This window comes from Lipophrys pholis, assembly GCF_963383615.2.
Source record: "Lipophrys pholis genome assembly, chromosome: 9".
Taxonomy (NCBI): Eukaryota; Metazoa; Chordata; class Actinopteri; order Blenniiformes; family Blenniidae; genus Lipophrys; species Lipophrys pholis.
Window position 1 is genome coordinate 22238802 of NC_137639.1, and position 26502 is coordinate 22265303.

General features: G+C 43.2%; 1 protein-coding gene across 1 annotated transcript in view; it reads right to left on the minus strand.

Moving 5' to 3' along the window:
• The window catches only part of grin2db (glutamate receptor, ionotropic, N-methyl D-aspartate 2D, b), a gene marked incomplete at both ends in the record, with an annotated part of 34600 nt that extends 8760 nt beyond the window's left edge, over positions 1-25840 (minus strand). Inside the window, 13 exons of the mRNA XM_080471661.1 lie at positions 1371-1488; positions 1596-1665; positions 4277-4437; positions 4794-5023; positions 5907-6032; positions 6941-7094; positions 8624-8792; positions 9398-9603; positions 17560-17674; positions 18925-19253; positions 22692-22958; positions 25034-25240; positions 25553-25840. Of these exons, the coding sequence (XP_080327787.1) occupies positions 1371-1488; positions 1596-1665; positions 4277-4437; positions 4794-5023; positions 5907-6032; positions 6941-7094; positions 8624-8792; positions 9398-9603; positions 17560-17674; positions 18925-19253; positions 22692-22958; positions 25034-25240; positions 25553-25840 (2440 nt within the window). The remainder of the gene's footprint in view (positions 1-1370; positions 1489-1595; positions 1666-4276; positions 4438-4793; positions 5024-5906; positions 6033-6940; positions 7095-8623; positions 8793-9397; positions 9604-17559; positions 17675-18924; positions 19254-22691; positions 22959-25033; positions 25241-25552) is intronic.
• Positions 25841-26502: the final 662 nt, after the last annotated feature.

Below are 26502 nucleotides of genomic sequence, written 5' to 3' on the forward strand. Positions count from 1 at the left end.
AACCACATCCGTGTAGTGTGCACAGCTGATGTTGAGGGGTTTTGTTGCACAGAACAGCAGTGAGGACAAGGGCGTCTACCAGGAATTAAAAGAAATAAACATAGCATGTCAAGGCTGTCTGGGTTTTCTGTTTTGGTTGTACACAGACAAAGATCCAGACACACACACACACACACACACACACACACACACACACACACACACACACACACACACACACACACACACACACACACACACACACACACACACACACACACACACACACACACACACACACACACACACACACACACACACACACACACACACACACACACACACACACACACACACGCAGCCTTCTCCAGGTCCAGCTATTCAGCTCCAGACGCCAGTCGTATTTAACAGATCTTGGCACCAAATTGGCATTATCAGTGTGTAAGCTGGGAAAGTTTCTGTGTGCCAGAAACGGCTAAGGGTTTTGTCCGCCACGCCATAAGCAAAGCTGATTTAAAATATGAGGACAAGCAAAAGCAACATCCGATTGAGACAATAAATGTGTGTGGCGACTTTGTAAAATGACAATCAAGAATTAGTGTACTGACAACTATTTCTAAAAACAGACTCTCTCTGTCAAACACAAGGAGCCGTCCGATCGCTGGTTAATCCTGTACACAAGTGAGCACATACGACAGACAGAACACTAACATTGCTCTCATAGCTGTCAATTATTTAATAATACAATCTATTTTCTCTTTTGTTTCAGTGGATGTTATCCCCCCTCCAAACACACAATGTTCAGGGTATTTTTCAGGTTGTATTTCCTCTCACATTCCTTTACTTTCTGTGTCAGTCTCAGCTAATCTGTGATAAGTGTAAGTCTGTCAGCGCACAAGTTGACTTTTTTTTTTTTTTTTTTTTAACACTGACTCACACAACTAAAGCCTTTTCGAGCAGGAAAAAGAGATCGGGAGAAAGTCAAACAGGCTTCACATTCACCGCCACTATTCAGTCATTTCTGCTATAAAACAGTCCAACAATTAATATTCTCCTTGCTTTCACCTCATTTCTATTCCTTGTCTCTCTTCCAGACAATAAAGAGACCAGGAAATCGCTTTAAAAGCATCATCAGCCATCTCCTAGACAACATTATTCCCTCTGTTACAATCAAAACCCCTTGCCAGCCATCGCTCTCACCTTATATTCCCCACATCTGCTACTCAACATCCTCTCATTCATCTACCCCCTGTGTTCTCTATCCACCTCCCAACCCTGGTGCTACTTTGTCGCTCATTTCTCAACACTATCACTTTACCCATAACCTTCCCTTTGCCCCTTCATTGTCCTAATTAGTTTCTTTTCTCCCCTCCCTTCCCCGTGGTTCTTACCATCTCCCACCAGCTGCAACAGAGCCAAGTCAAGAGGACGTTTCCAACGTGAGTTTTTGTGCAGGGCGATACCGTAGCCTGTGGTGGCAAAAACCTTCCCCGAGCCTATGGTCATCACCTTGGAAAGAGGACAACATTCAGATGTTGAGAAACTTACAAAAGCGGAAACTCGAGTCTAATGTGTGGGAATGTGTAAGAGGCGTTCACAAGCGAGTTCATCCTCACCTTACAACCTTCGTCCTTCCTGGCCATATAGTTCAATACTGCAGCATCATAAATAAAAGCATCCAGTTTCCTGTAAAGGGATCAAGGGAGAATTCATTCATCATTTAATGGGAGAGCAGCAGCAGAGGTATACAGAGAATGGCTGAGGCAGGGGAGGTGATATAAAGGTGTTTTTCCGGAATGTACCTGGGAAGAGAGTTGCGGTGCGAAAATATGAGGCAGGCAAGGCACAGAGAATGATAGGGGGGCATAAAAACTTAAATCATGACAGGAAAAAGAAAGAAAGGGTGGAATAATAAATAAGGCTGGGCAAAAAGAGTGAAAACACAAGGAGAATATAATAAAGCCGAGATCGGGGAGATGTGTGTGTAAAGGAGAGGGAAGGTGGCGGAGGGGACGAAGAAGATGGGGATTTATACGTTGCGAAGAGCACAGTGACAGGGAGGGAGGGGGGAGGGGGGCAGATTTACACACTTCAGTGGGGAAAAGACATGGAATAGAGCCAGAGAGTGATGAGGATTATAAAGTTTAAATACAGACACACTGAGAAAATGCACTGGGAAAGGAAAGAATGGACCAAAAAGGAGAAGAAAAAAGAAAAAGAATCAGTAACCTAAGAGGGCAGCTGAGCAGAGAGTAAAAGCACCAGATAAGCGCCGAGACATATTTAAAAAAAAAAGAATGCAGGTGGAAAGCAGGACTTTCTCATTCTGTACGTTTTAACGGCGAGTTATAATTTTGGTGTCAAGGCAATGGAGGGGTGGGTTATGATGACAGAGGCTTAGGATAAAGTTAACTGGGATAATCCAACACATGACGGGTGATAGAGATTCTACTAGAAAACTGAAGAGGGAGGCGCTGCTTGCACTGCGTGGGGGCGGGAGATAGCAGAGAGAGAGGGAGAGAGGCAGAGAGAGAGGGAGAGAGGAGGAGAGAGAGGGAGAGAGGGAGGGAGAGAGAGGGAGAGAGGGAGGGAGAGAGAGGCAGAGAGAGGCAGAGAGAGAGAGAGAGGGAGGGAGGGAGAGAGGCGGAGAGAGAGAGAGAGAGAGAGAGGGAGGGAGGGAGAGGCAGAGAGAGAGGGAGAGAGAGAAAGAGAGAGAGGTACAGTAAAGGTGAGAGAATCTGCGTGTGAAAGAAGCATTAAGTGTGACAAAAGACGTGAAATGTTAGTTAGAGTTGTAAGGAATGTCGCTCTGTATAATGGACCATGGGATTTACAAAAAAACAATTCCAACACGTCACATCTGTTTCTTATTTTATGATTCTTGATATCAAACAACATCATTACTGGTCATGATGTTGAGGATGAGGCGAGAATGTAATGGTTAACATTCTCACCCCGTTGTGACAATGTCCTCGGTTTGAGACTGTGTTGGGCTCAAGGGCCTTTCTGTGTGGAGATTGCATGTTTTCCCTGTGTGTGTGTGTGTGTGTGTGTGTGTGTGTGTGTGTGTGTGTGTGTGTGTGTGTGTGTGTGTGTGTGTGTGTGTGTGTGTGTGTGTGTGTGTGTGTGTGTGTGTGTGTGTGTGTGTGTGTGCGCTTCCTGTGATAGAGCAGAGCCTCTAGTCAACTGGGAATGTCTCCAACCACCCACGATCCTGGGCGACTGGAGGTGTATAGAAGATGGATTATAATAATAATCATCATAATTATAATGATAGCGACACATAAATGCATTTTAAATAGATGTTCAAATAATTGTTTAGTAAATGAAGCATAAGGTGAGATTGTAGTGTATATTCTGTAAATACCAACTGCTGTTTCTCAAGGTCAAGGATGAACTTTCAATTATGCAAACGGATGATAAGTCTTTTAATTGCTCACAGGAATGGAAATTCATCTGGTGGGCGACACCATCTGCTGAGCAAGACCACCAACCGAAAACCTCGCTGTGACATTGTGCTTTCAATGAATGCCAGGATGCGACTGTGACAATAACTGAGAGAAATGCTTTTAGTGTCAGTTTAGAATGGTCATGTCGCGTTTGTGAGGAAATTTGAAAATGAAAGCCAGAGCTTCTTAATATATTGATCCAGAGGTTGAAGACCTGTGGATTTGTTTAGTTAAAAAATATCTAAATGATATAGCGCAATTGTGACAGGCTAAAGCCATCATTTAAATGTACTTGCTTCTTAAAAAATGACCTACTACTTGGGAGAAGAAAAAAAAACAGTTTGGGCTGTTCTGAAACAACACGTATTGTGCAAAATTCATAAATAAGTATATAAGGTTGAATGGAAGTATCATGTATGCCTTTGTAAGGGTTTCCCTCCATTCATCAATTTGTTTATATTGCGTTGTTCAAGTTAGAGTTGCCGAGAGTCTGAAGCCAACTCCTGCACTCAGTAAGAAAGAGTACATTCCTGACAGGTCACCAGAGAAAACTCATGCATGCACAGGTAGAACTTACAAACTCCCCACAGGATGCCTTAGCCCAGAACTTTGTAATAATTTTCTTTTTCTTTTACATTTGCAAATAATTTGTTTAATGGTACAATTAGTCGGTTGTTGTAATTGACTTGTTAGATCAAATACGTAAGATCAATTGGATTGAAGAAAATGAATTAAATAAAGAGTACTGTTGCAAAGGAATGCTTGAAAGGAAGTTCAACTACACAAAGGTGCAAAAACACGGAGATGCAGTATAATATACGTATAGTCTCATGCTGTAGCCAACTGACCCAGTCTTCAGATTCAGTATGGCGTCCTCCACTCCTCTCTGGTTGTATTTGCCCATGTACTGGTGCATGTCTGGGTAGTTGGAGCGGATGTTTTTTTCTGTGCTCCCGTTGGGCACCGTGCCAAACTTCAGAGGTGGGTACTGCTCCTCGGGATGCTGAAACTACCAGAGCAAAGGGAGGTGAGAGAGGGAGACGGAAGGGGCATGAGACACACCAGGCTGTGCACCAATCTGTCTGACCTATTTCTGTCCACTTCTCAGACTAACTCACAACACTCCAAACACAGTCAAATCTGTGAAACGAGAACAGTCTGTGGACTTAAAGTAGTATTTAGGAGAGTGTCTTTTAAGTATTCAACAACTGTGGTAATTGAGTCATGTTAAATGAGATTTTATTCATTTGTAAATTCCTGTGCTTTAATCAATTTAACATTCAAATGCATGGGATTTAGCTCACTCTAAGACTTTAATTCTCCTACTGCTTTCCCCACTTAATCAGTATTCAAGAAGTGAAGTACCTTCTTGTCCGAGAGTCCTGACACTGTGTCAATGTACTCCTCCTGGATCATGAAGGCAGCCAGGTTAGCAGTGTAGGAGGCCAGAAAGATGACAGCGAAGAAGGCCCAGATCAGCACCATGATCTTGCTTGTGGTTCCTCTTGGGTTCTCCACCGGCACAGAGTTGTTGAAGACAATGGCCCACAGAAGCCACACAGATTTTCCTATTGTGAAAGTGGACCCTCCAGCCTCTGCCCAGAATCATAAAAAGAGAGAGAGAGAAGGTGAGAAGGAAAGTCTTTTGACTGTAATGTGTTGGTTTTTTTTATTTCTTTTAGCCAGAAAGCATTGGAGCTAGTGTGTCCAGCGGTGTGTGACTGCAGATGAAGCACCTGATTTCAAATAAACTTCCCTGAATGGTCTGTAAAAAAAAAGGTTCTCAGAGTATGTAAGGAGAAAAAAAAAAACACTGGCATGCAATATGACACCGAACCTGGTAAGCGAGTGACTATACATTTCAAGCATGGCAGCTTTCAATTCAGCTAAAGCACGATCATACAAATGATTAAACCACATGTTGCAAATCAATCAGAGGGCTTTAACACACGTTCACGCGGCGGGAGGAAAGAGGAAAGGAAGAGCAGAGATGAGAGTGAATGAGGGGCATATATGAAAGGATGACAGAAAGGTAGAATTATGTAGCACGCAGCAATCATGCAGTAAAAGAGGGGAGCTGGCTGGGTATTCGACCAAGGCGTCAGGCATACTGAATATCACAGGGGTACAAACTATGCTCCTGAATAATGAATGACTGCTTCAATATCAAGAATAGTTGGACGCGGTTCGACAAACTGTATGTATAATTTTCTTTTTGCCATACTCGCAGTTAAGGATTGAGGGCAGCATATTAATAAAAGCCATAATCTAAAGTTAATTTGGAATGTGACAGCTGAACAGGAGCAAGAAAGCCTTCCAGTTCGAAACAAAAATGATGATTATGATGCTTAAAAAAAACATTTTGACTTTGATTTCCTGAAACGATTTTGCAGGACGCGTTGGAGGATTAGTAAAATATTCCATTCTATTCTAAAGACCAACTCATCAGAGCAGAAACACAGACGGCTCATCACTCACTCTTGCCATTTTGGAGACTGCGGTTGTAGCCCACAGGGCTGAAAAACTCAAAGATGAAGACAGTCACAGCCACGACGGTCAGGCACATGACAAACATCATCACCCACACTGCTGGGCTGTAGGGCTCTGTGACAGGAAACAAAAGAGGACATGCACAAAAACATAGTGAAGACTTGTAAACCTCTTTGTAAAGCAGTCATTGCCATTGTTTGAAAAACATGGCACATTGTGTGGAATCTACGTACTTAAAAGAAAATCTAACGTCATGGAAGAAAATGAAAGAAGAAGAAAATTAGAATTAAAAGTATGAATCCTAAATCTTTTTATTGGGGTGAATTATGATTGTTGTTTTTTCTATCTTTGCTTATTTCAATCGCATTTCTGAAGAGGTGAGTTTTCTCTGCAATTAAAACAGTAAGTTCTGGTGTTACCATGTTACTCCAGGGAGTAATTCGTCAAAGGGGCTTCAGTGGGATATTGTTGGCAATGGACAATACAATAATGGTATAATACCGTTTAGTCTCTAAGAGCAGCCTGTAACCATGTACCATGAACCTGTAACACTTTAGGTCTTGCGCCATAACTTTAAATGTCCAGATTTTTAATAGTCTGTATTACATTTATGACATTCATTTTTACAAAACCATTCAGTTATAAATCTTTACGTTTTAATAAAACAAATATTAGCATTACCCTCTTCTCATTGTTCCCCTCCATCCCCCCCTCTGCTTTCATCACAAATCACAGCCAGTGTTCTCCACAAGTCCATAAAATGTTTCTCTCTTCTTTTTTTTTATAACCATCTCAATGCAGTCTATAGGCCAATAACACTGTTCTCCCACTGGAGCCTTGAGTCTGCTGACGGAGTGAAAGTAAAAGTTAAGAAGAGACGAGTGGCTGAGAAAAAATAAAAGCTAATCTCGATGTAAGGACCAGCAACCAAAGACTGCAGTGTTTTATGCAAGCTCGACACTTTACAATTAGATTAGATTCCGTACATCAGCTTAGCGTTTCCCACAAACATGGCCGCTTACCTAAAAAAGCTGATGGTGAAACTGTGCCGTTGCTACGGGAGACCATGACACTGATCCCAGTCTCCACAAATGGCACAGAGAAATCCACAACCTCTGACCTCTCCTCATTGATAGTCAGAGAACCGATGGCCATGTCCGCTCGCTTGTACACCACCTACAGGAGACAAGAGCAGTGATAAGAAAGGAACCTAATTAAGGGAAACGCTTGTAGTCGTTAGAGACAAAGCCAATTTTATAGCCAACAAAGGTTTTTTTTTCCAGGTAGGAGCCTGACATTTCTACACCATGACCCCTTGCGTGAGGAATACCAAGGACTCAGTCCAGTACAAATACTGAACTCCTGTCTTTTGTGCATCTCTTTAGCATTTATAATGAGCTATGGCTCGTCTTTTCCCTGACACCATCTAGCAAAACCTCAAAACCGCTCTGTCTGCTGATTGTACAAGTGAAATGTTAATCTACATTAGACATGGCACATCCGCGCTTCAGAGCAAATCAGCAGAAAAATGAAGCGGCGCGGAAAGCGAAGCACCCTCCTCTCAACTTTGCCAAGTCTCTGGATTACCTGATCAAAGAATGCCGGGCTTTGGAACATCTGATCAAAAGACAGACATTAGTTTGAGAAAACAAAATTCACTTGGCCTTTTGCATGTTAAAATAGATTCGACAGACAGATCTGGCCTGGGCTCAAGTTATAAATGATAGAGCAAGAGTGCACGGCGGGACTGCTTTGGAACCTGTGACAACTGGCGTTTGGCAAGATCCCTTTGGGACAAATATAGAAACGGCTGGGCGCTTCAGTGAAACAGCATCGATCTCAGTATGACTGTGGGTATGTGTTCATGCGTGTCTGTTTATCTGGGCCTCTTTCTCTTTTGTCAGCGTGTCTGTTTTTCTTTCTTTTTTTTTCTCTTAATGGGAGATCATGAACCACATTGCCAAGAAAATATCAAGAACTAATCGCAATTAGCCAGGAGGGTGTCTGACAATGTGTGCATGTGCTGCCGTGATTGTGTGTGAAAAAGAATGTGTGTCCGCAGATTAACACACTGTAGGGATGTTTGTTACCGAGCAATTTCACAGCGTGAGTTAGAAATCACATTTATTCCTTCATTTTCTTGAACCGTGTGTTTTTCGCTCTCTCATCCGTTGTACAGTACCGTATGTTTGTGTCGACACCTGAGTGTGTGCATGCGAGTAATAAATGACAGCTGTCTGATTGTCAGCTGTGGTGAAGTGGCCATAACTCTCACTGCGGTTGAGGTGACACGTAGCGTTTAACTGGTCACCCAGGACACGCAGTGCGCTCACTGAGAAATGCTACTGTCCAGCCCATTCACAGAAAATGCATCACACAATCTGCACAGACGCGGCAGCACACACTATTTTTTCACACACACACACACACACACACACACACACACACACACACACACACACACACACACACACACACACACACACACACACACACACACACACACACACAAACACACACACACACACACACACACACACACACACACAGGATTGACAGTAAGAACACATTGTTCACAAAGGCAGACAGGCAGAACCACAGGGATCCGTACGCACGCATGCACACACACACACACACACACACACACACACACACACACACACACACACACACACACACACACACACACACACACACGAACTTGCCTCTCCAATCATTCCGTTCCAAACTCCATCAATTTTCTTCCCATGTTTCCCATTGGTCACCAAGTAAAGGTCGTAGGTGAAACCAACAATCTTGGCCAATCTCTTGAGGATGTCGATGCAGAAGCCCTTGCAGCATTGCTTCATGGGAGCCACTCCCTCGTGGATGGCACTGTGGAAGAGATGGCACAGGTAAGGAAAGGAAAGGAAAGGAAAGGAAAGGAAAGGAAAGGAAAGGAAAGGAAAGGAAAGGAAAGGAAAGGAAAGGAAAGGAAAGAAAGAGAAGACAAAAGGAAATGGTCAGAAGGAAGGAACCGTGTGCCCGGGCCCTTGGTGACAGGTGTGATCGACCAGTGTAGGATAGTTGCTGTCATCCTTTCAGTAGCTGATGAACCATAAAGCTCCACTGCGGTCATATCTGATTCCAGACCCCTGAGTCATTCCCCTGATCCTCTGGAGAGCAGTCTGCTATTGATTAGGGCCGGGGAGTGAAGGGACCACAGTTTTGATAGGTGACTGATGTCACCTCAACTGGCATCATGAGAGCTCAGTAACACCATTCACAACTCTGGTGAATAAGGCAGCTAATGAATGCTTCCCTTTTCCCTCAGAGATTCAACTTTTTACATTACTTCCCTAAAGTGTCATTTATGGAAATGAAGATTTTAATATTACATTACGAGATACAGTAACAATTGCATTTGTAATAAAGCACATCAGCCCAAAACTCAACCCAATTATTTTCTGAGATTTCTCTTTCACCCATTGCAGCCTAACCTGGCATTAAGAGGTCGTCTGCAGGGAACTGAGTCACGGATGCAGGTTCCAGATGCAGGATCTGCAAGCTCCACAATGACAAATGGCCTTTCCTCCAGTGTGACAACACGCAGGTGCTGGGCATCATCAGGTGGTTTGAGGAATGGCCCGTAGCGAGACCAGGCAGGATACCGAAGCCTCAGCACGCCATTCTCCCACCAGCCTACCTAGGAGAACAGACAAGGGAAAGATTTTAGAAAGGTAGGGAGCACAGACAGGCAGCCTTTATTTCATCCATTTACTCACATGTTACCTTTGTTGATAATGATAAATAAACACGTCATCTTTACGGTACTCAACACAAAGCATCAGTCAACCCCGCAATCCCATTCTCTCAATTACAGTGCCTCAAATTTTCTGACTTACACTGACATCTCAGGTTATTAAAACAAAGGTTTTCCAAATGCATGACAGAATCAGTTCATGTTACCGTTTTTGGAAGCAGAATGCTTTCAAATCAGAAAATATTCTGGCTTGAACAAGTCCCTTCATCAAGGGCTTTTTTTTTTTTGGGAGGCTAAAGTGTCCTCGGTACAATCCAAAAATACCGTTGAGAAGAAGTGTAATAGGTTATAATTTAAGAACTTGCACAGAGTTACAAATCTCATCATTACAGCTTTGCTGGGGTCCTCTCACTGGTTGTCTTGGAAGAAAGTTAGAAAGAACGGTTGGATAATAATCCTGAATGTGTTTCCATTAGACAGGCTGATGCAAATGTGTGGGATGGTGGAACTACAGCAGATGTGAGGAGGCTTTTATACATATGATTTATGCTGATTTACGCCACACACAGAAACAATCTGGAATCTGATTGCCTGCAATGTATGAATCACCTTTTTTTTTTTTTTCTCCAACGAGACATTTTAACCACTTGCCCACTGAGGTGCACTTTAATAGAAATAAAACCAGTGTGGAACTCAAGGTTGAGGCAGCAGCTGCTGAGTTTCTGGTCAAGAGCTCAGAACCAAGAAGAGCTGTTTATGCAGTCACAACAAGAGACATGCAAATGTGAGTTAAGATATGCAACATATTTAACGGAAACTAGGACAAAAAAAAGTGCTAAGAGTCAACAACACTTAACTGAGGCCAGAACAAAAGATGAATTGTTTTCCACCAGATGAACTCGAGACTCTCGTGGTTTTTTTTCTTCTGTTTTCTCATTCTTGTGTCTGTGTCAAATCCCTGGAAAGTTTCTCCAGATTAAACTTCGACCTGATATAAGTAACTGCTTTTAAAAGAGTGTGAGGGTGACCTCCCATATTATACCGCATACGCTGTTGTTGTAGGTTGAACAATGAAATAGTACAAACCGCAAGTAAGAAAACAAAATATTTTATATAATCACATTTTCTTAATCTCTATTAAGACAAATACATTGTTTCTGACGCCCACAAATAAATGCTTCATAGTTGTTTAAATCATCGAGTCTGAGTTAGTATTAAAACAATAAATGCAATTAAGTAATACAGTCATGGATGTTTTTGGGGGTGTACATTTTCCCATTGACATTTCTAAAATGCTACTATTAGGTATATATAAAATCAAGATTAAAGACCACCGTAGCCAGTAGTTTATTACATTGAGCTCAGCATGGTAGACAGACTGAAGAATTGTGTGTGGACTTAAAAAAACACACATATCTTTTGTTGATGTCTACAAGCACAGAAGGTGGTAACGTAGCGTCAGATGAAGAAGGGAAAACTGTTAGTTTTTCTGGGACAGTTTTAAGATCCTAGTCTTTAATTTAATTAACTGATATTGAATAGTTTCTTTGCCTGAATTGCATCCAATTTTCACTCGCATGGGACACCAGAGAAAGATTTCCGAATGAAGGGGAGAGATGGGTGGATATGCTTTTTTTTTTTTCCCCTTTACAAGAAATCATTTTTAAAATGGTTAAGTTGTTTCAATCTTACATTATTTTTTATTAAAAGACACATTTTCAAAACTGCATGTAGTGTAACTATGATCAATACTGATTAAATTATGATATAAGCCAATTCTAAGTGCCACAAGTATAGTGGTTCTAAGTGAAGACCTGCATTTCACTACTTTGTTCTACCTGGAAAGCCTCCAATAATGTTTTATTTTATCGCCTGTGGATCTCAACAGCTGTTACTACCATCACCCATAATTTTCTACTGATCTTGAGATTATGTGCCATACTATCAGCAGGTCTTTTGCTCTTCATGCGTGACAATTAACAGCCCTGCTGTTCTTGAATTTTAACATACATATATTTTGGCAGCCTCACTTCTGTCAGTCTACCCCAGGGCAGCTGTGGCTACATACGTAGCTTACCACCATTGAGTACGGAATGAATGAATAATGTAATGTAAAGCGTCTTTGAGTGTCCTGAAAAACGCTATATATAACCCATGCATTATTATTATTGTCCAGTCTGCTGCTGAAGAAGCTTTAATGACTGTTAGAGGGAGATAGATTTGATCCTTCCTGCCATAGAGACAAATCAGCAGAAGGGCAATGTGTTGAGAGTTCCAAGCAACTATCAATAAAGTCATAATATTCCTGAACAGGATTTTTACAGTGAAATATGCAGTATCATACATGTGCAGTGTCACCAAAATAGAGCCCAGACACACAATCTTGAACATCCATGAAATGCAATACTTAAGCATCCTTTAAGTGCATACCGTTGATTCAGTCACTGTTGTTTCGGAGGGATGCTCATTAACTTTAAACTATTTGCAGGAACTGACATAATTTTGTTGACATACAGTATGTATTACAAATATGAATAAATCGTACAGAATAAAGTCATTCATCGCAGAGACGATTCAAAATATGGACAAAAATGACTACAGAAATCTTTCCAACCATCCCAATGAAAAGTGAACATTTGAAGCTTCATAAAGCGACTACTGACTGCAGGGCCACAGAATCAGATTGGACAATATTTTATTGCACCGGATAGGTATCTTGTCTATGTATAATTCATAAAATTGTGCCCGCTCACTTTATTTCCGTAACTTCAGGTCTTAAATAAATATTCATTGTTGTGTGAGATACAAGCAATTCTCTGACAAAATCCACGCATGTGTAAAGGCTGCAGTGATTTATGAAACTACTGTGGCACTGAAGATATTAATCATACACATCAGTGTCAAATCAGACACTGAACAAAAAAAATAATTTGCATATAATGGCTTTGAGCAAGATGAAGCAATCAACTCGTGAATGGCCAGTGAGTCTTACAGATGGAAACTGGAGGGGGGACAGGAGGGGGACGGGAGGGGAGGGGGGGAGGGGGGTACTGCGACAGCCACAAAGGCTTCATGTGAGGGAATAGCCTGGAGTGTAAGTTAAAGTTAATTTTACATAGTTTAGAATAAAATGTGTCATAAGCTTGTGTCAAGATGCCTTTTAACAAGCCTTTTTTACAGTAAAGAAGTGCACATGTGCAAGGTAAACAGTAAGTTCAGTCTGAATTTTAAAAATCTGTTCTCAGATGCTGCAATGAGCAAGTCCACTGTTGAACTAAAAATGTCTGCAAACTTTCCTTGAGCTGTATCACTGTTTTTCCTTCACTTTGCAATGTAATATTCAACTAAGTTGAATGCCATCCCCATGTTTTGTTCCCCATGTGTGCCTGGGATATATATGTATTTAAAAGAAGCACCTTCCAGGAAGAACTTTCCTCTCGCAGCATCACTTGACACTTCTTGGCATGAGCACATGATAACAGCAACGTCTGAGAGTCATGACAAGTGCAACAGACGCAACATAAAAGACAGCCATGTGCAAACTGTAAACCCACGCGACTGCATAAAGAATGCACAACAACAAACACGCACCAGTGTTAAAATAAGAATTTGAGCGCTTAAGCAGGCCAGTAGAGTGAAGTTTGGCAGCTTTGTGTAGTCTTCCAGTCTTAGTAATGCAAGCGCTGGCAGAGAGGAGGAAAAGGCAAGTGCAACAATGACAGTATTTCGACTGCACTTCGACCGCAGCTCTGCAACACACATTCAATCAAAACACACTCAAGGAGCACCGGGAAAGCTTACAGGAGAAAGCACACTGAAGATTTCAAAAATTGCTATAATATTTTGGGGCAGAGAAAGTATTCTGTTATGGACAAAAAAAAAAAAGTCTGAGAGCCAATTTAGACTAAAACACCGTTTTTGGGCAAGTGTGAGTGGTTTTATTAATGTTCATCAACTTCCCTGTAATATCTTGGAACATGCAACTCTCCACAGCTGCAACAAGCCGTGCTAATGCTGGACAACCTTCAGCACTAGTCTGCAGTGTTTCAGTTAGCTACGCTGGGAGCTCCCAGGCTCTAGGTAATGGTGCAGTCATTGTAAAGAGAACATTAAATATTCAGGGAGAGCCAACAGCGTGGATGTGCATAATAGGCAGTCTTATCCTCAATATGTGTGTGTGTGCGTGTGTGTGTGCGTGCGTGCGTGCGTGCGTGCGTGCGTGCGTGCGTGCGTGCTTTCTGCAGGAGGTTGTAAACATACAATCTGCATCCTCATGTGCACACACATGTAGACGTTTGTGTGTAAGCTTAAAAAATGTGTGTGCATGGGTGCGTGCATGTGTGTGGGCGGGTTTTGTACCCTGGGTTTGCACAGAGTCGAAGGACCAGCACAGGAGCTTCTAATTGAAAGGGATTTGAGGGATATGGCAGGAGTCAGCATGTTACGACACGCTGGGACTGGACTCTGGTGGGCTGTTAAAACCAGCAGGAGGCTGAGAACCACCAATGTGTGTGTTTGTCTGTGTGTGTGTGTGTGTGTGTGTGTGTGTGTGTGTGTGTGTGTCACTATTTGAATTTGTGTGGTGTTTGTGATTACAGGCAGTTGTAGGATGTGTGTTCTGAGAGTGTGTGTATCTTTATACATGTACAGTACTGTGCGGCACTGGAAGGCTGGCGTGTGGCTGAGAAAATGAGCATCACTTGCTGTTCTGACACTGACACAAGTAAAATCCCAGCACATTAAAGGAAAAGCATTTCCTACAGGTGACAAGGCTTCGTATTAAGGATTCCTGAACAAACCACAGTTTTACAGAATATGCATGACATGCAGGGGATACTGGCGCTCAGCAGACACGCGTGCAGTTACCTCGACTGAAACTCACAAAATGATGGCGAGTTTATCTCCAGATGGTGATGACACCCTTCAGCACATTGCGAATCTGCATTTCATTCTAACCGTTAAGAATGATCAGAGGAAATAAGAACAAACTGCAGCTATCGATCATCACCATGCTGGGGCATTGCTTTCTATAAATGGACAAAGAATGAAATGTGTGAGTACGTATCACTGCAGGGGAGCCATTATTTCTCAACTTTGATTAAAGGATGGGTTCACATTTTTTTAAGTTGGTCCAAACAACTTTCACACCGAGATGTAATCTCTTGGGGGGAATTCTTCTATATAATTTCCTGACAACTGAGCCTAGTGTTAGTTGTTCGACATATCCTTTTATATAGACCTCCATCCATCCATCTACAATCCCGTTTTTATCCAAATTTGATTTGGGGACAAACCCAGCAGATCTTTTTTTGGGGAGAAAACCAGAGAAAACGTACACACCCACGCATCGGGATAACACGCAAACTCCATGCAGAAAGGCTTCTCAGTCCAACCTGGACTCAAACTGGTAGCCTGAGAGGCGAGAGTGTGTGATATAGACGAGTACAGGTCCATAGAAGGATCAAACTACCTGACGTCAACTTTCAAAGTAAAATCCTCTAATAGTTTATACCTCAAAATGACTCAATTTAATTTGGAAGTCCAATTAAACATTATATACCACTTAGCTTGTGATGTACTTAGTGAATGTACGACTTGAAATCCTTACGCTTATAGTGTGACTTTCACTATTGATGCCTGAGGTGGCAGCTTTGTTTCACTTTGATTTTAGAACACAAAGATTATCATCGTTTTGTCTGCTGGTGATATTTAGAGATTTAAAATCACCTGCCACTCAGAAATGTTTGTCTAAAACTATAGGGCTCTTTTCACACTCATATGAACTCACGAAACATCAAATTTAGACTGGAGGTTTTATCAAGATGTCTGACATTACAGATAATATGGAAGCTCGTCCTGGTCCACTGAAACTTCTGCAAGTATTGTGAGGGAGCCTGAAATCCCCAGTGCACATACACTGAGAGTTTAAATTACAGTGAAGTATATAACACCTTCAGTGCACATTTAAACTTTAGAAATGGAAAGAATATTTGCATATTCACAGATCCTGGGACTTTTTTTTCTTCATTTTATCAGTACACAGGAATAGATGTCCTTCTGAAGATTTTTACAAGATGAATGATTTATTTTAGTGGGAGGGAAACCATATCAGACAAAAAATAATTATTCAAAGAAACGTTTATTTTGTTCGCGTTCAAATATGTCTTAAGGGGAGAGAAAGGACAACAGCCCATATTTTTCTCCAGTGTGGAAATGAAATCCAAAGTTCAGCCTATAGTAATACTGTGAGGCTTAATTTGAGGAAGCCAAGTCATGTGCATGTCTTCCAGAGTTGGTTTTTGTGTGCAAATCCCTCTTCGTGTTACGATCCCATGATGCAGCATATAAACAAGGAAACAAGAAGAGAGCTAAAGAGTTAAAGACAGTATGAGAATCTGTTTATCAATAACTCACATTGCAGAGTCTTTAAGTTGACCCTGTCATGGTGACAATTATTAATTTTAAGGGCGGCTGTGGGTCAACAGGTAGAATGGGTTGCTTTTCAAACCAAAGGTTGGCTGTTTGATACCCAAGCTCACTCTGTTCATGTGTCAAGGTGTCTTTGGGAAAGACTCAGAATGTCAGAAGTCTTTCTTAAAGGTGAGTGAGCACCTTGCATGGCAGCTGTCACCACCGGTGTGTGAGTGGATGAATGTGACTGATGATGTAAAGAGTGTTAGAACTTTGCTGCAAAGCCCATTTACCATTCATTTTGATTAACAACTCTGGCTTGTCAAAAAATGTGCAATGAGTGCTTCTTTCCTATTTTTGGTGGTAACTTCACCTCTCAATATCTGGCAGTTCTTGAATAACACTGTGTATTTCTGACAGTTCTGAAAAGCCCATGTTGAAATCTGTTGACATGCTGGAGAATTTTAGTGATTGAACAGTCCTACTGCAGAAGTTCTAGGGGGACTACAGTAACGATTAGTGTTTGTAAAAAAACAAACAAAAACAACAACAACAGTCAAGGAGTCATGGCTATGAGAAGTACACATTCCAAGTCCTGTCAGTAGCAACAGGACAGGAATACAATTTAAGGGTTAACTTCACCCTAAAATTGACTTTTGCACGAAACAGTAACCGTGGGTTTTTATTCCTTTTGTTAGGACAGAATCATCTTTCTAACCAAATGCTGCATCAAACCCTGTCAGGAAAGCAAGATCGCAATCAATACTCTCCTCTATACTGTATTCTTTATATACTAGGCTATGTGAATATTGCATCAGGCTCTACTTGAATTTGAACCTATCTCCGGATGCTTTTTTTCCCTTCTTCAAAAAACGGATCCGTCACAATTTCCAAGAGACTATCCAAAAGGCATCAACATTTATGTTCACATGAAATCAAGCAAAAAAGCAGCCAAAACCCTCATTTCAGAGGCAGCACACCAAACATTTGCATTTAAAAGGGCAGAACTATAGAAAAGCAGGTAGGAATACAACACAACAAAAGGCACAAGCCAGGAGCAGTCAAATGGTCAGCAGCATCTCTCTTAAGCCTTGGGCACTGGTAGCTATAGTGAACTTTACATGACCATGAACCCATGCGACCTACGTATCTTCGCTGTCAGGATCATCTCTTATAAGAGATACCCATGCAACATGGATCGGGTCTTCGTGCTGACATGGTGAGATCAAGGCTAAAAAGTGCTTGAATCAGCATAAATGTGCTCTGGGGTCTGTTGCTGGAGGCGTTTGATGTTTTAGTCTCACAGAGGACAAAACTACAAGGCCTCAAAAACCTCCACCAAAGTGTTTTATGCAGAAAACTAAATAACACGTGCAATCAAGCATGTACATTCTCTAGTCTATTCCCTTCTCAGTGAGACTCCTGTCAATCAAATCTCCAAATACGTACATGGTTATACTCTCAAAATAACTGATATCTTGTCCTTACATCTTCCCATCCACGTCCAGGCGTCCAGGAGATGACGTCCAGGAAGGGGTTGGCCAGGTATCCGTCACTGTTGAAGGAGTAGTCCCGACCACCAAGTGTGATGTTGCTGAAATACCTGCAGTGTTGTGGAATGGAGACAGCACATGGTAAATGGGTGATGGAAAACACATTACATTTTCAAAATAAATTAGGATTTTACATAAAGGATATGAGGAGAGCAGAAACAGAAATGTTGAGGTTGTTTTTTTGATGTAACACAATGCCTGCCCTGTTCTTTTTCCAAATGAAACTAAATCACAGCACCTCTGTGGTGTCAGTCAGGGCTTGTCTGTTAATCAAATACAGACAAATGATCAGACAAACCGAATCGTCAGGATCTTTGAAATCAAACAACTGCTGCTCTGTGCAACGGCTGAAAGCTCGATGTTTGTTGGATAATCACACAGGACAGGCCTTCATATCGTCTCCTTATGTCATCGCGCTGCCTTCAAAACAAAGCCTGAGAGCTCCTCTGACAGAGAGCTTCAGATGTAGCAGCAGCTTGTAGTTGCAGACAGTGAACAGCAGGTAGCAGTGCAAAAATAAATTGAAATTATAACATCTTTCTCCTCTCTTGTTCCTGGACATAATTTATAAACAAAGATAATTCATTAATCATTGCTTGATAACTGCCACACTGTTTGTGCCGAGCTTCACTATAAAAAATGACTGCAAATAAAGTCATTAATTACATGTTCGGCTCATTTACATGTTCAGCCGAAACTTAGAGGAGTGTCTCTATACAATCTCTGGTGGAATGTGCTCTGTGTGGAGAAAGAAAATGACTGGTATTACAAATGAAGCAAGCAGGTAATGAGAGCTACTCTGGCTACCTGTTAGAGTGAGCTGTTGTGTGTTTGCACAGCCTACGAAGAATATATTAAAGCTCGCTCATTAATATACATGAGACATGGTCCGCTTGCTACAGATGCTGGGGTAATTTTGCCAACTCACAACTACACGCACCAACAACATCTATTTTACATGGATGATAGCCAGCTCCAAATTCAGATATCCCCTCTGTGCCTGCTCTCTGACACTGGCTCTACAAACTCCGCCCATACATCTTCCAACTCAACCTGGCTGCAAACCAAACCTCCTTTCACAGAAAGCACCTTGTTCAGTCTCTATTTCTGCTCCTTCCCACTTGACATATTTTGTCTGGAGTCTTCCAGCTGCCTTCTTCTCACGCTCTGACTTACTGTTTTTCTTCCTTCCTTCCTTCCTTCCTTCCTTCCTTCCTTCCTTCCTTCCTTCCTTCCTTCCTTCCTTCCTTCCTTCCTTCCTTCCTTCCTTCCTTCCTTCCTCCTTTCGTCGCCCTCTCACCTCATCCTGCCTCGCAGTCTCTGCGTCTGATTGGCATCCGTCATGCAGTTGGTGACAAAGTTTGGCCCTCCAGTGGTTCCATATTCCTTGCGCATCGCCACTGCCCCATGAGTCAGCACAGACACACCCCGAGCAATCCTTCGGCGAGGCTCATCCCTCCAGCCCTGGGGCCGTACGGCAAACAAAGCCCGGGGCAGGTTCTCCATGCCCAAACCTGAGAGAGCTGGCCCCACGGCAAACCACATGTGCGAGGCTCCGGCCTGACCCGCTGACCAGGCGGCTCGGAAAACCAGCTCAGCCTCCTCCTGGGAGCAGTACAGCAAACGTACCTGGAGGACAGCAGGAAGGCAGGGAGGGAACAGGGACGAGGGGAGACACACACACACATACACACTAGTGAGATAAGGAAGGGAAAGGGGAGACGTGGAGAGAGACAGAGGGTGGGAGAAGTAAGGGGAGAAAGACAGAGCTGGAGAAGAGGTGCACCTGAACAGGGGGGGGGAGGGAGGAAGTCGGATAGAGAAGGCTATATCAACAAAAAAACAAGAATGCTGGGAGAGGTAAGAAGAGAGATAAGTGTAAGCTGGCATGATAATGTTTGTGGAAGTCGGGCAAGCGACTACGTGTGAGAAGCAGATACCCCAGATAGATGGAAGTGTTGCTGCAAGAGATGTATGCTAAACTAGGAGGTGCAGGAAGGCAATGGAGGTCAGCGCTTAATGAGCGTGGGCCTGATGAAACAAGTTACAGTTATGAATAATGAAAACAGGGGTAAAACAAGAAAGGGAAAATGAAATATCTGTAAGTGGTGGAGCGGAGATCCAGTGAGGGAGAGGTGGGGAATGTGCAGCAGGAGGGAGGGGTGGCAGTTAAAGACCAAACACACCTGAGGGAAAACAAAGGATAATAGGTTAAACTCTAACATATGTTATTAAAAGCAGGGTGAAGAAAAGATCGGAAAACAACAGAAGAGAAAGGAGTGCAAAATGAGTGGATGGGGAGGGAAACAGAATAGTCACTCCTTAGAGATCAGAAAGAAGATGCAGGGGAATAGAGGGAAAAGAGCAAAGGGTGACATATTCTGGTGAAATCAAGGCCTGGGGAGAAAAGGGATATTTGTGAAAGAAGGGGTAGATTGATTGAAGAGAGCTGGGAAGAAAATAATATTCAAGAGAGAGAAGAGCGACACAGAAAGACAGGAGGGACATTGGATGAGCTCTCTGCTGCAAATGCTGAAGTAAGGAGGATCAAAACGGGAAGGGAAAGGAGGGTGTACAAATTGACCAAAAAGGTTTTAAGGGGTTTCGAAGAAAATAGAAAAAAAGAAAAGTGATTGACATGAGAAGGTGGAGCTAAGCAGAAAAAGGGAGAAAGAGACGGTGAGGTTAAATGCTGACAAACAACCTAAAAAAAACAGAGGTGGAACATTTTGCATAAAGGACAAACACGAAAGATGACGGAGTGTAGAAGACACTGAGGGGACATGAAGGACAAAAAGGAAGAAGACAACTCTTTCATGAACCAGAATGGGGGGGGGGGGGGGGGGGGGGGGGGGTCAGGGAAACAGACTGAAAGCACATTTTGAGAATTGCGCCTTCATTGAATTTTGAACTGTAATGGCTTGGCAAAACAATCCTGCCAGTATGCCAATAAACCTCCAGTGAATTAGCCAGGGAGTGAGAGTGACAGAGGGGGTGGAGGAGGAGGAGGAGGAGGAGGAGGAGGAGGAGGAGGAGGAGGAGGAGGAGGAGGAATCAGGGAAGAATGTTTGTGTGTGTGTGTGTGGGGGGGGGGGGGGTGGAATCAGAGTTATAAACAGACACACTATCTAAAGATGGGAAATGGAGGGAAAAAAAGGAACATAAAACACAAAGAGCAAGAGAGAGCACAGAAAAAATACTGACGAGGCAGAAGCTGGAAGAGGAATGAAGCAAAAAAACAGACAGTGAGACAGTTAAGTAGGAATTGACCCAGAGACCTGCAACGGGCCATCTACAATGAGGAATACATTACCATAAAAGAACTGCAGATAGAGGAGAGAGAGAGAGAGAGAGAGAGAGAGAGAGAGAGAGAGAGAGAGAGAGAGAGAGAGAGAGAGAGAGAGAGTATAATGCCAACACACACAGCATCTCAAAGCAATTACAAGCAGTTATTAGAGAAAAGCTAAAAGAAGAGGGATGTTGTGAGAAGCAGGAAGGTTAAAAAGCAAGCTCTTCGAATAAGCAATGTGCTGCAGGCACTATATTATATTAACAGTGACACAAGCACGGTGGAGTCTCAGAAATCCAATACACATGCACACACTTAAAGACAAGCCACAAACACAAATACGCACACAGGCAGAGCTCCAGTGGCCATGCTGGGACATTAGTGATGACATTGAGACCCAGACTAAACCGAGCCAACAAAGAGCAGCAAGTCTGCAGCCGGGAAGAGACGTGCAGCAAGAGGGATGGACAAATGGACTGAAGGAATGAAAAATAGCCAAACAGAGATGGAGGTGAAAAGAAAGCGGCAGAGGAGAGTGAGCTTGTCTCCAGGCAAAGAAATGCAGGAGGGGAGGTAGACTAGGGGAGGAGGGATGGGAGGGTTGGAGGAGTTGGAGGCATAAGAACACATACGTATATAAGTGAAAAATTGAACAAGAAGATCATGAGCGTCAAAAGGGAGATTTAAGGGGGGTGGATGGGGTAAGAACAATGGTAAATGACGGGCTGGAAGAGGAAATGATGAGTTGAGAATGAAAGCAAGAGTAAAGTATGTGTAAAACGGAAGAACAAGCAAACATATACGAGAACCAAACATCAGTGGTGCAAAAAGTGCTTTTCATTCTGGTAAAGATTCGTGAATGAAACTAAATCAGAGGTACAAGGATGCATTTCGACTCACTTTACCGCATTATGTATTGCTAAAATGAAATGAAATTCAAGTTAATCCAGAGACGAGTTAGATAATGAGAAAAAGGTGAGTTGCATAATTAATTGTAGTTTCAAAATGAATTTCAGAATTAAGGTGATGATCAGAAGAAAATGTCAAGTGGTTTATTGGACAGAGTAACTATCTAAATAATCTGTCGTCCACCACAGTCACACACAACAAACCACCTGTCTGCACATGGGGGAATCTGCTGACCTACCTGCATCACAAACGATAAAAGGTTTGACAGGCTGAATTTCGTCATGCGATCGTCACTGGAATCTTTTGTTTCCCTCTCGGTTTCTGAGGTTTTGTCTGTATGAATTTGACCATCCTCAGCTTTCGCTGACAGTAAGTCAATCAAATTTTACTGAAGACCAATTTTGTCGGTCAGACGTGCCTGGCTAATAAAGAAAATGCCCAATTGTTGGATGCATAAGCGAGTGTAAACATCAGAACTTCTTAAAAAAGGAAAACTGCAATTGGAGTAATCCGGTCACACTGTCTCTAAAGGATGTTTTTCCAGCCTTAAAGCTCATTAATCAGAAGCAGCAAGAAAAATCCAAGTCGGCATCACACACAATGCTACACAGCAGCCAGGCAATGAATCAGGTTGACTTGAGGTTGTAGTTTAACTGCTGAATTTGTAATGCCACGGTGGATGAGGGGAAGAGAGGAACAGAGGGATAGAAGAGAGAGGGGAGAGAGAGAGATGGAGGGACAGAGGGAGAGACGAAGAAGGAAGGAAAAAGCTGGGAAGCCACCTGTCAGAGTAGGGGGCCCCCAATGATAGTCGCTGCACTTCCTCCCCTTTCCTCCCCCTTCCCCCCCCTCCCTCCCCCCTGTCTCACCTGCGCCTCGTTCTCCTTCAGCAGTCTGCGCGTGCGTGCCCCCCCGGGGTCGTCGGTCACATTCAGGATCACCACGCTCTTCTTCTCCCAGCCGATGAACGAGCCGTCCGTCAGGCCCTCCACAACGGACAGGAAGTCCTGGTAGCCATGGTGACGCGTGGATACCACAGAAAAGGCGGTCCAGTCGTACTCCTCCAGCACCTCAAAGATGACCTCTAATTGCAGTGCAGTGGAGGAGCTGAACTGGAGAAAGATGGAACCTGATTCCTGATTTGTGGAAGAGAGCAGCAGATGTGGTTAAACATCTCACAGGACAAGTTTACCCTCTGAGTCTAAACTGCAGCAATAAACAACACTGTCCCTGCAAAGAACTACAATGTTCTGGACTGCAACAACATCGAAGCATCACGGGGCTTGAAGTTTGTAAGGAAGCAGCAGCTTTCGTGCAGCCACGGGGCAGTAACAGCTTGGGTTGTTGCACAAAGTCTCCTATGACATCCAAAAGGGAGTGTTTCTAAAAGTCTGTTCAGGGGGTACAGCTTCAAAGAAAGTTCATCAAAGTGCTACAGTTTAATTCCTCAAGAGTGAACGGTTAAAATTGTTATTTGTAAGCACAAATGCATCGCCTATTTATCCCCTCCCCCCCTTTGGTGATGAAATGTAGCACTTGCTTTCTGTGATGCACACACATTCACATGACACACATACAGTAAATGCGCACGGGCCCCGACACACTCAAATACACACCCGTGTCTGCTCAATGCCTTCCTCCCAGGAACATCAGAGGCAGCATGACAGCCCCAGTTGGTGCCATTTACCGATCAAACACTGCAGAGTTTCTGCAGATCAGTGACCCTGACCTTCAGCTTCCTCTCCATCCCACCGGCACTTCCCCAAACCTTTTCTCCACGCGGAGGATGCACGACATTTTGACATTGTAAGTTGTTACGGCATTCTAAGCAGCTCTCCCTCTTTACTGCACTCAGAGTTGCATCAATCCACATTGCATCAGTGTACAGCTAATTATATTAATTATTTTTCCCGCATCTACAGTTGCTACTTATTTTGCTGGTAACATTTGGTTGCTCGGATTCACAGGTCTTCGTGTATTTATGTTCTTGTCGAAGGTGAGAGAGTGCTTTAAAACACTGTGAAGCAAACAGACGCGGTGTGTTTTGAGCTTGAATTTGTCTTGAACTTGAATTTAAAAGTCTTGTTTTAAAAAGCAGTGCATAGAGCTTAAGCACAGTATCTATTCTATTGAAGAACCTTCTCAAATGTAATGTAAGTTAAATGTAAATAAATGTAATTAGTATTACGGGTACGGGAAACTCTTTGACTATCTTTTTGGACCTACCTATCTGACCAACCCTACTGCAATACTTTTCTGGGTTCATGGATCCAAACAATTACCAACAAAATATTTTATCCAGAGATTCATTAGGAAGTATGACATCGAGCAAAATCTGTTGCTCAGCATGAGATGATACATCCTGCATGTGAGCTCCGAATTAACAACCTGGTTCACCCGTCACGTGTCAAAGTTAGCAGCTACGCTTTACTTGGATTTAAAAATTCTTTATGCTTTTTGTCCAGTCTGACAGTGAAGTAACTTTAACCAGTGAGATGAAAATAGATTTCATGTACCATCATCACATCACTCAGCATCTTTTCTTTCACTCTGTGCAATTTATTCTCAGGTAATTTTGTTTTCTAGGTTTGTTCTGAAAATACACATTTTGAGATTACACTGATCTTTTTGAACATTCCAGTTGTCCCTGAGCCAACATTACATTTACAACATCACAAATGCTTGGCTGGTTTTTATTAACAGTGTCTGGATTTTACGACTGTTGAACCTTGTCGTCTTATTGCAAGCTTTTTAGGAGCAATCGGTCTGCAATTGTTGGCCATGTGCCAAAGTATTTTGCATGCCACTACACCTGACCCTATATGGGGTCTTGGGGTATCACCTAAATGCTAATGAACAAGTGGGCATTAATTTAGGATGAAGTAGGATTCATCATTGAGGACACCAGTGTGACAAAGGTTTGTTGCAGCTTTAGTTTAAATTTCATATTTTCCCCTTCTCTTGATTTCTAAATTTAGTTTATTGCTGCTGTGTGATCCCATTCTTTCCCGTTATTAGTACACAATTAAATCTTTTGGACATTGTGCACTTGCACTTTCCAGATTTCAATTTACCACACACACACACACACACACACACACACACACACACACACACACACACACACACACACACACACACACACACACACACACGCTGCAAACACCTCCTGCTCATTCTCTCACCCCCACCCCAACCTCCCTCCTCCTACCTGTGGCATCCTCCCCAGCCCCGCTCCCCCTCCTACAGCCACTATGGGCAGTCCTGTTTGCGCAGAGACAAACTCCAGCATAGGGGCCAAAGGTCCCCAGGCTGTCCGTGGGGGCCTCTCCTCTTCGTAAACCAGACCCTGCAGGGGCCGCGCCGCCAGCAGCTCACACAGCTGGGACAGCACCGTCTTTGGACTACTGTCGTTCACCTTTGGAGACGAGGAGAGAGAGAGAGAAAGACAGACAGGCAAGTAGTAACTCCTGAAGGCAGGGAGTCATGACTTGTGTCATGCATGTGGTGAGTGTGTGTAGTATGCATGACATGCCTGATTAACTATACAAGCTTGTGGTTAAAGAGCAGATCCAGACGACGGCTCGCTCAATGAAGCCGAGACACAGCAGCAGTGCACTGACCATTCAGTTGAAGTAATGAGTGAGTATAAATAATGGATGGTCATTGTTATTCCCCTTCTTCAACTTAGGCTCAATGCGCACTGGGTGAAGGAGAGCGTGTCCCTAACCTGTAGCCAGATGACGTTAGCAGAGCCCCACTGGGTGACCACACTCTCCCCCAGGGAGCCGTGTACCCGGCCGAAGCCAGGGTAGAGCACCCTTCCCCCAGGCCCTGCCACCGCTGCCTCTGCCTGCACAGTGGCACCGGCGTGGATCACGGCGATGTTGAAGTTCATCATGGCCCCTGCGTCACGCTCCCGCGAGCTCGGCCGGAGCAGGAGGTGGGGGGAGGCGTCCACCAGACCTGCCCACTCTGCCAGGACCAATAGGAGAGAGAGAGTAGGTATGGCGACCATGGCAACCTGCCGAGGGGGGGAGGCAGATATATATCGCACTAAGAGAGGGTGCCTGAAAGAAAGAGAGAGCAAGGAGAAGAAAAAGAAGGTGAAGAAGAGGATGATAGAGCAAAAGAGGAGAACAAGTTAGACTTTGGTGTTTGTTTTCTACCACGTCCAATACAGAGGTCATCAAATCAAATCAGAGAGAAAAAAGAAGAGTAACAGAAGAAGGATGGAGCAAAGAAGCAAGAAAAAGAGGAAAAGATAGACGGCAAACAGAGAAAGAAAGCGACAGATCAAAACTGATCACATATTGAATACAGGCAATACTGCATAACAAATTTTGAATCCAATCATGGGGCAATAAAAGTTAGCTTTGGCTGGAGAAAATAGTGGACGCGGAATACAAAATGCAGTGGGGGGAAACAATGGAGAGACGAAAAAGAAAGCGAAAGAGTGGGAGAGAGAGAGAAGATGAAATGGGTGTTATTAAGCTGCATGCTGAGAAGGAACAATATGAGGAAAAATAGAAACTGGCCGTTAGTGGAAAGAAGGGTGAGAGGGAGAGAGAGTTAATAGCAGACAGAGACAAAGATGGGGGCGGAGGTGGTTATTGTGCTGCATGAATGATAACAACAATTAAGATCACTGTAAACACACTCGCCCTCACACAAACGCCT